General features: G+C 35.7%; 1 protein-coding gene and 1 long non-coding RNA gene across 3 annotated transcripts in view; one reads left to right on the forward strand and one right to left on the reverse strand.

Moving 5' to 3' along the window:
- LOC110862736 (inositol polyphosphate-5-phosphatase A) overlaps positions 1–13,765 on the forward strand; it is a 28,266-nt gene that overhangs the window by 775 nt on the left and 13,726 nt on the right. The window contains exons 3-12 of one of the 2 annotated variants that reach the window (XM_022111955.2): positions 1,118–1,218; positions 5,957–6,044; positions 7,018–7,087; positions 7,355–7,467; positions 7,541–7,713; positions 7,781–7,988; positions 8,067–8,154; positions 8,248–8,345; positions 8,448–8,504; positions 8,806–8,962. In XM_022111955.2, the coding sequence (XP_021967647.1) occupies positions 1,118–1,218; positions 5,957–6,044; positions 7,018–7,087; positions 7,355–7,467; positions 7,541–7,713; positions 7,781–7,988; positions 8,067–8,154; positions 8,248–8,345; positions 8,448–8,504; positions 8,806–8,962 (1,153 nt within the window). Of the gene's footprint in view, positions 1–1,117; positions 1,219–5,956; positions 6,045–7,017; positions 7,088–7,354; positions 7,468–7,540; positions 7,714–7,780; positions 7,989–8,066; positions 8,155–8,247; positions 8,346–8,447; positions 8,505–8,805; positions 10,761–13,765 lie in introns of those variants that run through there. The other variant, XM_022111954.2, reaches the window with a different exon arrangement.
- Positions 11,256–11,985, reverse strand: LOC118433657. Its single transcript, XR_004833487.1, has 3 exons — positions 11,571–11,985; positions 11,438–11,497; positions 11,256–11,376 (listed from the first exon to the last, which is right to left on the reverse strand). It is a non-coding gene; the product is annotated as an uncharacterized LOC118433657 (long non-coding RNA).

A 13,765-nucleotide genomic window follows, 5' to 3' on the forward strand; every position in this document is an offset into this window, starting at 1 on the left:
ATTGTTTAAAAACAAAAATTCCCCCAAAACCAGGCTCATACGAACAACACTTGTACAAATAGATTTTCATTTTATCGAAACACTTTTGTTGATTTACACAAAGTAAATTAAACGAATGACGCACATGGACTTGGAATGAAAATGGTACTCATGTCATTATTGGTTTATGTTGGATAAAGATGTTCACCAGTTAGTTAGCCAGAATTTTGACAATCATCACCATGTGAGGCATGTCATGTCATGCAATAATTATAATTAATGTGTGCTGCACTCGTGCATTTCATAACTTATTTACGTATTGTAGAAATATCTACTACTGGTCTTGTTTAGTTGCCATTTTTTGTGGTAAATTTGGGTGAATTCACGTTGGGTGGGTGGGTGAATAATGGGCTTTGTAATTTCGTAAGTGTTTTCTATGAGTAACATGCGGATCTGAAAATCCAATACCCACAACAACAGAGTTCATCATCATTACCGTCATCATTATTAAGGACGTTTCAACATATATAAATAAAGGAAGTTGAAAGTATCATGAGGTACGGAAGCATAAAATGCAGCAATGGCTTTGATGATATTTGTCGGAATTGCATACACGAAAACAAAAGTGTAATTGACGAAATGTCGAAACAAATTGAATGAAATTTTTTTACGCATTGGTCATTCTTCCTTCGGCGTCATTCCATAATTTCTAAGAAATACTACCCCAAATTGTTTCCCTTTTACGTAGACAACGTCCAAACAACAAAGTCACAGCGTATTCAACCTCGTCACACATAAATATTTGAATAATCTCCCCAATTTCAAAGGCATCCAGATCGGCGGATGCGTAAAATAGTGACGATATGACAGTGAAGATAACAACAAAACGACGCATGATACGACGGTGCGATGGATGATATGACACATACGCCTTTGCTTGATTTGATTTTCTCTACTGTGTACCTAACCTCATTACTTGTCCCCCATTTCGTACGTGGCGTGGCGTTGTTTTGTTGTTACCACATGAGGAAAATACGACGATGATCCCTTGTTAATACATATAATATCCGTTGTATATTTATATTTATTATCTGTCAGCGTCAATAACTAATGAATTTTTATCTCGCATTCTTTCTAGGTTATCAGGTCGAGAGACCCGGAATTCGTGGCGATTCATTTTCAAGAAACGGGTGGAAAAAATTATGAAAATGGGAGCGACTGCATTGACATATTTTTTGGGTGAGCCAAATAGAAATTTCTAATTAATCATCTCGCTAATCTGCTTAAAACCAATTTCAATCCCACCCCACACCCCACTTTTATTAAGAAGCCCGACTCACGTGATTATTCGGTCGTTCGTGGCTTGAATAATTTGTGGTCGATTGGATTTCTCGCATTGCTGTTGTACGTGTCATCTCCTTATTAAAGGCAGCGATTTAGTCTACGCAATTAATTTGCATTTCATTTCACACACGGGAATATGACACCGAGTAAATATTGGGTAATTTAAGCCCCCACGAATATATGCCCATGCAACAGGTCCTTTTTATCCTACATGTCTGACGTGGTGTCGTCGTCGTGATTTTTGCACATGATCTCGAAATCTGTTTGTTTTCCAGCTAAGAATTTCCATTACGTCTGCAATTTTTTTCCAGACTCTTCCATTATTGATTTAGTCTAGTAGTTTAGCTGAGGATAGAGAGAGATATGTGGACGGTAATGATAACGATTTTATTTATTTAAATGCTATGTGTTTGTTGTTTGTTTGCACTTTACTTACTTGAAGCTCTTGTCAAACAAAACAAATGGGATTATTATTAGCTGACTGAGCTGGAAGTGCAGTGAGGTTATTACGGGAGGAAGCCGGAACTCGAAGCTCATATGCGATTTATGGATCTCTGCGTATATTTAATAATTTAATTCAGCAACCGTACAGTTATTTATTCATGCTTGAAGCATCATCAGCTAATTGTGATAACTTTGTGGAATGGAACCAAAATGCCAACTGGTGGGATGTGCTTGTTATTACTTGGTACATAAATTATTGGGAAGAAAGACCTTGCATTTGTGATATGAATACCCCAACAGCACGACATCTTAAACTTGTGCACAATACGATAATGCACAAACTTATGTATCTGATGGTACGCGACAATTGTGTTTATTAATGAGATTCAATTTACACAGCACAAAAAAGTTAATCACGACGAAACGGAGTCTTAGAAGTAGATCTTATCCCGTTACTTAAATACATATGTACTCATACATTATCATGTAACCTGTTCAATGACCAAGAAAAAAACTTATAAATTGCATATGATTCAACTAACTAGTAAATTACACTGTTTTATTTAGTAGCGATGCATAAAGTACCGTAGGATTATGATTCATTCATAAGTCTGTAGATGCTTATCCCCCGTCAAATTGAGCATGGTTTGCTAGAAAAGTAATCAAGCAGGGATGGATCTTCCTACTCTATAAATAGAAGTAACGGAAACTAAAAATCGTCTATATTGATAAAAGTATTAAGAACCTTTATCTTTATGTGCATGCAGAACATGTGTGTACACATATTTTTATTTAGCAAAGAACCACACGTACAAAAACGATATCTTCTGACATTCTGGTTTCCGTTATTGATTGTACGAGTACGTTATTTATTTGCCTGTGCTCGACTGCTCTCCAGTATTATTATTCAGTACATTAGTGTACTTAATGTAGTCTGAAATCTTAATATGCACTCTACCTACAACTTATTTATACCGGAAGGAAGTTGCATTCCTTTTTTTTCTTCTGCATACTTAACACCTAATTGATTACACGCTGCACTAAACTAACCTTTCATCGATGAATAAGATACGTATCAATCTGTCGTGTGCGTACAAATGAGGACATAAAACTAGTAACGTATTTCCAATCTGCAAAGAAGAACCTGAGACGCATTTCTAATTAATTAGAGGGGCAGACCACAATACAAAACTTATTGAAACTTGACCTAGAAACCTTGACGAGTGAGTTATTGACATAGAAGAATTATTAAGAGCTATTAATTTGTGTAACGTAAAGATGGACAAGGTCGGTACAAATGCATACTTGCTCAATAGTTAAATGCTTAGGTGTGTTTAGTTGTGTCTCGTTTTTAACGTCTCGACATTACTTTTGTATTAAACTCATTTCCACCAACTCTCTTCATTTATTTCACCTTATGTCAGGTCACGATTAAGTCGGAGGCTCGTGTGTGGTGCATGTAATAATCTCGATTAGAATGGGTGACGTAAATGCATATGTACCTAGTAGGCATTTATTATACTGCAGTGAAAAACCATGTATGCAGTATTTAAATAAAAAAGTGAAGTCAGTCATCAGTGAGACCATTGACTTCACTGGTTATTAAGAGTTACATACTTTATTACGATGATTAAGTGATTCATTAATCCAATGAAATCTGGTGGCGACTGCATTCCAAAAAATCACACCCCCTCGTTCGCAGAAGAAGATGCTATTTATACACGGGGTAAAATTAGCTCCCATGCCATAACCTGCGTCAATTGTCATTTCAATTTTGAAGTAAGATTGACTTCATTTTTTCGAGTTAACAGTTCAAAAGTGATAGATATGAATTACTTTGAATTCAGGCAGCCAATGAAGCATTAGAACAATGAAGTGGTTACTTGCGTAGGCTGCTAATCTGTCATGTCCGGAAACAATGTGTGTATGTATAATGTGATAATTTACGTACGCATGCACACAAATGAGTGTATTTATAATGATTTGCTGTCATGCTGTGCTGCTTGTGAATTCGACAAAACGTGACATTTTAGAAAACGTATCTGGTTTATTCCAGACTCAATAAGGTTTTCTTCACATTGTTAAATTGACAACAATGACCGACATTTTGATGCAATTAATTCAGCAAATTGTGTCGGAAAGTGATTTATTTTCCTTTAGAAATGACCGATCTCTGGCTAATTTCTAATTGTATTTTTTAAACGATCTTTTGTTCAATGAATTGAATCATCTAACGGTTTAGTTAATTGACCGGTTAATAAAAGAGTCAACTTTCCGCCAGTGATGGAAGGTCATGGTTGATTCGGTGAAACGAAATTGAAATTAGGTCAATTAATTTTTTCGTTAACAAATTTTCCATGAATATTCAAGTGCATTGCATTTACAAAAAGTGACGTTCGTCTGGCGTCACTTCGCAATTCTATTGTTTTCATACTAATTAATTTTCAACGAGCTTGAGGAAAAAAACGAGTTCAACTCGTACCCGTTTAAATTGCATCAAGATCGAACGACGACAAGGAAAGAAACTTCCCTGCGTATAAATCAAATAAAAAGTTTGATTTCTCTCCGGATTTCGTGTGAATTTATCATATTTCTTCTCAAACTAATTATCTCATCTTCGCACATTCATAATTATCACCTCTCTCTCGCTGTGACTTTACTGAAAGGAATTGTTCCACGTATGCGTGCATGCATATTTAGGTTAGGTTTCAGAACACACCTGGTTAAGTTCTCTTTTGTCATTACTGCATTCTTCTCGTCCCATTAATTAAGACTATTTTATGAGTAAAAGACCAACCGTAGTAGTACACACACGAGTCGTGGTGCATAGTTCATTTCATTGTGGTTTTGGAGGGTACACGAAGAGCAAAGCCTTTCATAATGAAATTCTGCCACCGTTTGCCACAGTTACTACCTCGATACCATATTCATCCATGCATCCATTTGCGTCATCAGTGACTGTTCTCAGGTCAAGTTTTGTTGCTAGTAGAATAGAAAAGTGGTTTCCATCATGCAGACCATGGATGGACGGACGGACGACGAATGCAGCAGCAATAATTCGTCCTCGTGTACGTTTAGAGGGTCATTTGGTCTATTCTTTCCTCTCATGTTCGTGTTTTCAGAGACTTGTTCTTCTTCTATTTAGTCTGCTAAAAAAATGTTCGGATGAATGGTGCGTTTCACATTTTCCTCCAATTACGTCGTACGAATTAGCAAGACCCATTTTTATGGAGTGGTGGACATCAAAACGAGATTTATTCAAGTACTAACCGAAAGACTCTCCTCTTTTTTCATCCAATTACGAACTCTGTAAATATTTATGATAATATTGTCTACTAAAGTTGGCAAAGAAGCAGTTCATGCTGTCAGAAGTAAGGATAGAAAAAAAGTTACTGCCTTGATTAACCGGATCATTTATAATCATGGACTTGAACTTGACTTTGTATCGCATCATCTTGCACGAGGAGAAAAATGGCTATAAAATAATAATAAATATCAGAGTAAAAGTACTCATTATGCCGTCACGTGAGAAAATGGCAGAGTTAAAGACAAGGTTGAAATTATGTACGAGACTGTAACAATCTAATCCAGCCCTGCGTCGTATGAACAATAGGCATAGAAATAAATGAGTAACTAGATATCTACTTAAGGTTAAGGTGATTAAGCCACGATTTTTTGGACAAAACTCGTAAAAGTTTTGATGAGCAGAAAAGGTGATGGTGATGATAGGAGTCATCATTCACTCTTAAATAATAACTCATAATTTATTACTGCCAGTAAAGCAAATAAAAATAAAAATGACAATCGTGCCGCATAAATAAATATTCTGCAAATAGTGCAAAAAAAAAGTTGTAATGTCAAGCCGATGACTTTGATTGAGATTCTTATAAAGTGTGTTTAATGTCAAAGGTGGCCTTAAGTTTAATTGACCCTTTTCAACTTTGTCAATCAATTAATTGCTAATTTAATTCATCATCACTCCATCAGTCAGACAAGCCATTTGGCCCCTTAATTCCTTCCTGGATGGAAAAAAAGCCACGCATCATTGACATTTTGTAATTATGGTCAAATTATCCAATAATCGTAAAGCCGAACACGTAATTTTTCCACATTTACAACATGCCTAATTTGGTCATGCAAAGTGTTAAAGTACCAATTTAATATGTTTTATTCTTGTTCTTGATTGCAGACGTCTCGTGGAACGAATGGGGCAGCTGAATTTCCGTCGAGGGGAAGGTTTCGTTGATTCACGGTCAGATCTGGAACATCAATTTACTGTAGGTATTTACATTCTGGTTATTAGTTTAATTTTGTCAAGGCACATCATTTGCATATTATGAGTGATTGACGGGGTTCTATTTTTCTAATGCTTGTTTTTATTGCCAAAAAACCAAGCGTTTCACATGACTTTTTGTCATTTGAACGAATCACATCTCGTCGTCGGCCTGGCTCAATTGTATGTACACACTTCAAATAGAAAATACACAAGTCGAACCCAATCTTAATCAACGAAATAACAACCGTCCTGCCAAACAATGATCAATTGATGGATTCGATATCTATCTAAACATTGGAAAAGGGAGATAAAATCTCTAGCCAAGCACAATTCCATGAACATTTCACTTCATACATGGGAATAATAATAATGAATAAATGACCCCGACTTTTCAGAAAGGAATGCAATGCAATTACTTTAAAGTATTAAAACTAATCAAACAGTTTTGCATCCATGCGCGTCATTTATTTATTGTGCTATGGTGTTGTACTAGATAAGAAGAATTTTATGATAAGACGAGATTATGTGTATATCATGTCATATGCATAAGTACATTCAGTATATACCCACTTATCGATTCAAGTATACAGAGGGAAAAAACAACAAATGAGATGACGCGATCCCTAATAATATTTAATTGTTTATTATCAAGAGCAAATAAGTCAAGATCAAGTTCAAGATTTCCAATGATATTAATTATGCCTTAATAATAATTTGTGATTTGATCTTGATTGGGATGCTAGATTATTGGGTGCGTATAAAATAATGACACGGCGTCTGTATCTGGATGACATTGGTTTCATGCGTGTCCTAGATTTTTAGATGGCAATAATAACTTATCATTTATTCCTCAAGTTTCCACCCTCCTAGAAATTATGGTGTTACTATTTATGCATAATAATCGATCAAGATACAAATTAGAGATCCATGAACATTTTATGGGGCATATTTTACACATATTTATTATTTTACAGGCCTTGAGTAACGTGTACTTTGTCCATGAGCGTGTACATCCACATGCCGTAGCCATTTGGGATTTTCAAGGTAAATCCAAATCCTATAATAATATATCCTGCCACACCAACCAACTACTGCTCCTGCTGCTAATTACCATTGTCTACAATATCAACCAGCCAACGAGTAATGATGGTTGTCACTTCTGGCGTCGTCAGTATTTAAGTAGTTCAGTTGCACATCTGCAGAATTAATTAGACAAAATGCAGGAGATGATAATTTACTGTGGTGTTCGGAATTGGTTGAATGAATGGATGGATCAGAAGTTTACGATGTCTATTGTTTTTCTACATACAGCTAAATGCTTCCAAGATGTTCAATCTCATCCCCCAAAAATCTACACTGGAGGAGAATTGGACCATGTGTATAAAAAAGAAAAGGAAAAATTCCCACAGAATTTCTATCCCAATGTGAGTGATCAGCAGTTAAGAGGGTGGCAGAACTTTTTATGAATTCATGACATGTTTATTATACCAAAAATAGTGTAAATGGTCGCGGAAAGGGTTTCTCCGGACGAGGTGGCGCATCTCGGGCAAAATTGTGGATTTCGTAAATATTCATTTATTTCATGATTCCGACAACGTCGTGGCAGCCAGTACGTTTCCTTCAGAATTTGCAGAAAGTCGACAAAGGACGCTGAACTATACGCTTAATCGGTATGGGATTTAATACCAAAGAAAAATATGGTTCTAAATTAATTGTTATACCTTAATTAATTTATAGACTGCAAAATAATCCTCGCGAAATATTCCCACTCTTTATCTTTGGAGATTTCAACTTCCGTTTAAATACTCAAGGCGTGTTGTCTCATCTCGAGAGGGAGTTGGTCGGAGGAGAGAATAGTAACGGTGTTTCTCATGGGGTGACAATTAGCACGAAAAAGTTTAATCTTCCGGAACTCGAGAGGAGATTTTTGCATTCTTTTCACTGGGTGAGTTGATTTGCTAAAACTTATGATGATTAATGCAAGATCTAGATTTTCTATAACGTACGATCTTATTTATTCCAGCTAAAGCAATTTGACTTTGAAGGGCAGCATTTGCACGAAATTTTGGACGAGTTAAATTTCGACTTTCATCCCACTTATCCTTTTGAAGGTAAATACTTATATAAATGGGATTTTACGTATTCGTAAAAAAATTCGAATCTTGAAGCGATAAAGGTTAATGTTGTAATTTTGTCTTACAAAGAGGATGAGAACGAGCCAGAGAAATTTATGAGGACGCGATGTCCCGCTTGGTGCGATCGGATTCTCTTTACACATCCGACGAAGGATATTATTTCTCAGGTGAGTGACTTTTCGACTTAATTTATGTACAACACGGCATACGTGAGAGATGGAGTGTCATCAAAAATTCTAATAACAGTTTTCGTTGTGTTCTTCTTCCAGGAATCTCTGATTGAGTACAATGTACTGGGCAGCAAGACGTGCATGGGAGATCACAAGGTGAGTTTGTGAGTATAAGTGCAGTTAGTTAGCTTTGACTACCAAAGTAAAAATTCAGTAAAGTTCAGTAAATCCTTGAGTAGAAAAATTACAAAGTCAAATCAGCCAAGTGAATGACATTTGATTCTAACTGGACATTTGACATTGGACAAAGGGACACTGAACAGTTAAATTTATGCATGTGACAAATCTGAATGACATTGATTTATTCGAAATCTCGACAATTTTTACCGTCACTTTATATTTTTTCCATAAAATGTATAAAGTCATTTCTTGATTATTGTTTTTTTTTCCTTACCAGCCTGTCTACCTCACCTTTACTCTATTAAAATCATCTCCACAATCGCAACCTCAACCTCCTCCTTGTCCTTCTTGGGAAGATTCTTCATCATCGTCAATTAACAAACTTCCGTTTCTTGGTCAAAGTGCGACCTTGGTCATCCTGCCAGATCAGCAAGGTTTGTGTTTATCGTCGTATCGTATGACACTAACCCCAATGGAGAAAGGTACTGGGTGTCCAGTAACCACGGGGAGACGAAGTCGTGGTGGTGGTGGTTGTATGAGCAAACGACATCATCATCACCACCATCACCCCCACCCCCCACAACGTAGATGTCTCGCTAACCTCTTTGGCTTAAGAAATCTCAGATTCCCCGGAAAAAAGCAGTCCGTTTCTTCCGACTCGGTCTCAATTAATCCCCCAAGTAGTCAGATCAGCAGTGATGAGAACGAGTCCACAATGTCGACCACGACAGAAAGTCCGGCAGGGTCGAGATCTAACACGATCATTAAGAAGGCTGATGAAAAAACCGAGTCTAATAATTTTTCGACAACAGAAAAGACTGGAGACGTTAATTCGGAAAAGAGAAAGTTTCCAATTTTCAGCTTCTTTTATAAAAATAATGAAAGTAGCAAGTTGGAAAGTGAGAATAAGAAAATCGGTCCCAGTGAAAGCGAAGCAAAAAGTAATAAAAATAATGGGATTGAAGACATAGTCGAACCATTTTTGAAGAACGAAAATGATAAAAATATTCTCCAGTCTGCCAATAATCCCCCACTTCCTAATCACAACAGAATTATCCTCCCCTCCTCATTAGCGAAAAGGACAATATCCAAACCGTAGAAATTCAAGATTTAAGCTCTAGTAAAAAATCCATTGTGAGATTTTCATGTTTTCAAAAATGGGGTAAATCCAGCACAAGAAAATCGAGTACACGAGGTGAAAATAAGGTGTCATATCATAAGAAAAAGAAAGACACCAGCCAAGACACGTTATGCTGCAAATGTGTGATATTTTAAGTAATAAGTGCTAAAAAATGCTACCACGTATCACGCCTCCGAATCTCGCTTGTTACATAAATCATAAAAATAATAATTAACGTTGTTATTTTTAACACAACTTACGAGTACGAATCGTCACCACCGCGTCACGACTTTTAATCATATGCCAACCCTTTTTTTGCATGGGAGTTGCTAATTAAAATCTAATTTATATTTATCATCATCATCACTATTTTACTACTATTTTGTTTTGCATGGTCTAATTTTTACATTACACACATCAATTCTATTATTCTTTTGCAAATAATACTATCTAATACATAATTAAATATTTCTCTTTTTTGGGTTGCCGAGTCCGTTGACCATAATTCTGTTGTATTTAGTTGTAGTTGTGCAGTGCAGTCCACTCCAGCAGCAGCTACATATAAAAATATATTTAGATATGCTATTATTATCAAATTTATTATTATGTCATCAATTACTCTTTTTCATTATTGTTATGTTGCCGATTAATGTACACACTTTATAATAGGACGACTAGTTAGTTATTATCCAATCCACTTATTTATACGTGTATTGACTATTTTAATCCTTTATACATATGTTTGTCCAGTCCAGCATCAGTATTTTATAGTCGTATTTAGGTAGTACATTATCATAATCATTATCCCATAAGGCTTGTCTGATAATTACGTTTATTTATATTCAGTTTTTATCTATGTCTTATTTTATTTTATTTTACAACACCATAATTATTCTCTGAGTGAGTACTGACCACCTCGACTATACTACACACACGTATTTACTATTATAATACATGACTCGGATTTATTATTTTTTTGAAGCTTTGATTGGATTGGATTTTTGGATTTGCCATGATTGGATTATGTGATGACGATGCATGCTTTATTGCTGTAGTAGGAAAGTGTAAAAAAAGAATGAGCTAATAATAAATTCCACTTTATTTTATGCTTACGTTATGTGTGATCTTTTTATTATTTTTATTATTTTATTCTGTTTAAGTTAATGCACCTCACACGGCTTATTTTACATCTTGTGAGTAGTTTTGATGTACATATGTAACGCAACGTTCTTATCTACGATTACTTGCGGTTATCAAGGGATGGGATTGAAAAATCGATGAATGTCATACATGTGCACCAGTTGCATACCATTACCGTCATAAAAATGGTGATGAACTCCGTAGTTGTAATGATGGATGAGATGGACTCCTCTACAGGTAGGTCGGGAAAGGGTGGAATTATATAATATGCAAAAATTATTGATTGGTTTCTGCATCTGCACACCTGTCCCGGACATATTTAATTGCTTCAAGAATCCTTTTTGGAATTGCGTGATGCTTTTCGCAATTATTTTACGACGAGAGAGAGACCACCGCAAATACGAGTCCAATAATGCCGCACAAGTGGTGCCCGTAAAATAAGCAGCTAATAATATTTACTACCATTTTGCTACGAAGGAAGGAGGATAAATAGACAAAAGGTGGTTAATCCAAGACTCCAGAGAGAGGGATTTATCATCACACAGGGATTGCTGCCACATTAGGTTTTCCTAATATGTACTGCTTCTACTGCGGTGTAGAAAATAAATTAAGTGACGACAAATGAGACCTTGAGCTTGGAAGAACAGACCATGGTTTTGTGGTTTTGGCAATGTTGCAGATATGTAGGGGACGGAGGAGGTAGTGCAGCCTAAAGTAATAAAATAACTAGCATACTGAATCCGGTGCGTTGTGTTGCATCCTCATTTTAATTAGTATTTTACCACAAGAAAGACGCCGAATCGTAGAATGTCCTCCCCACAAATCACATAGAAATTTAGAGAAAGTCAATTTGTATTATGGAAATGATTATTGCAAAATTTATGCATGTGCTAAATTAAATTGTGTGACCGTCACTGATTGTTATTTAGATTGGTAAAGATCTGACCTTAAAAATCCGGGACATGTTTACTGCTGTCACACTCGCCGTCGTTCCTGTAACTTGTTCAATAATAATCTTCTTAATTTGATAAAGCCCATTAACAGCACATAAATAAAAATACATACGCTACCAGACCATCATTTATTCAGTAATAGCATTATCTCTGCTGGATTAAATCTACAAGTTATCTCGAAAATCTTGCATGACGTCCGTAACGTAATCCTCCACATGGCTTGGTGTCCATTATGTACACACAACCAAACCAAACCAAACCACCAGTTGGACTTGCAAAAGGGAAAGTTATGAAAGGAATGTTAAACATATTAGGTTATACAATTTATTGATAAGTTACACAATTTCGTCTGAAGCATCTGGTGCTATTTTTTGAAATGACGAAATGACAGTGACACTGACCGCAACAGAGAAATTGAGATACATAAATACACAAGGTTCACAATTGCCCTTGTGATGTAAGTGCCATTATGGGCAAATATGTGATCAAGTGTTGTTATGTGGGATTAGGAAATGTATCTGGATTTGGCATCTGTTTTATTTCACAATGGCAATTTCAACTAATAATACAAATTCGATACAACATGATTATTTATTTTGAAAAGGATTCATCCTAATCTTAAACTTTTTTAGTGTGAACATTCACTCAAAATAATGTTCTTCTGGAGTGAAACTTATGCCAGCGATACCAAAAATATGAAGACAGAAAGTACCCAAAGATAATTCACACTTTTGGCCATTCCAAGTAATATGTATGTCTTAATATCATCAATTTTTAAGACCAATCTCCCCAACTCTCTGTATCCTTTAGGTGGCCGATAAGATGAGAATAATACACGTATCATAAACAAACGAACAAGGAAAAAATGAAACATTAGGAAATAATGTATCTCAAATAAAAAGGAGGAAGCAGGATAGAATTTTATTATTTCAGTGTACGTACATACGTATAAAGCAAAGAAAAATGTTTGTTTTTATCTTATTAAAGCAAACAAAAGAATGTGGAAATAGATAAATTGGGTTGGTCTTAAAGAAAGAAATCGTCTCGAACTTCTTGATACAGTGAGATTCGACATGTTTCGATAAAGTGAGTCAATACTGGTGGATGCATTGTAACGCTCCCTATTCTTTTATGGGATTGCGTGTCCTGATTCACATCCACTTTCGCGGATGCCCCTTTTCTTTGTGTCGTTGTGCAATAAACTTGTAGTAGAAACTCACTTTTTTATAAGAATTATGATTAAATTTATTTACATCAATACCGACTGAAAAATATTGACTTTACAGAAATGCTCGTATTATTAATACGTGGGAGAGCTAATGCTATTATTTTAATTTTAACTAATTATCTAGACAGGAACTTATTATTAAGTTTCCGAAGATTTAAACCTTGAACTTGATCTTGATGATCACTAAATCTAACCTGCTGATCCTGAATCTAAAACTACACTTTCCTTCTCTTTTCTCTGCTTACTCTATATATACGTGATCACATAAGCCACGCCTACTTGATCACTACCTTTACTTACGCTACATATGCACAAACTACGCCCTCATGATCATGATGATCATGATGACATACATCATCATTCTGTGCTCCTCACTCCTATCTTCTCTTCCCCTTCATGATCTCCTCCTGCACACAATATGGTTTGGACACACATGAGAGGCGAGATACCTATGAAAACTACATCTATGTATTTTGAATCCATTGACCTTTGAAATGCTGATGTCACATTTGCATCAGCGTTCCAAAGGTTGCACTCCCCTCCCCGAACGTTACGTAACAATGGAACCTGTCCACCATGAAGTAACGTAAAGAGAGTTGGACGCAGGGCCAAAGTTAAACTAACTAATCTTATAGCTAGATATATTAATAAAAATTATTTTGATAACCTACTTAATTTTGTACTTCTTAATATTATGTGTAAAAACTATGACACCGCATTTTATATCCTGGAATCTGATATCACTAAAGTACTATTTATCCTACTTGTAACATGTACTATGTATACTACCAGTGTG

This window comes from Folsomia candida, unplaced genomic scaffold, assembly GCF_002217175.1.
Source record: "Folsomia candida strain VU population unplaced genomic scaffold, ASM221717v1 Fcan01_Sc066, whole genome shotgun sequence".
Lineage (NCBI taxonomy): Eukaryota > Metazoa > Arthropoda > Collembola > Entomobryomorpha > Isotomidae > Folsomia > Folsomia candida.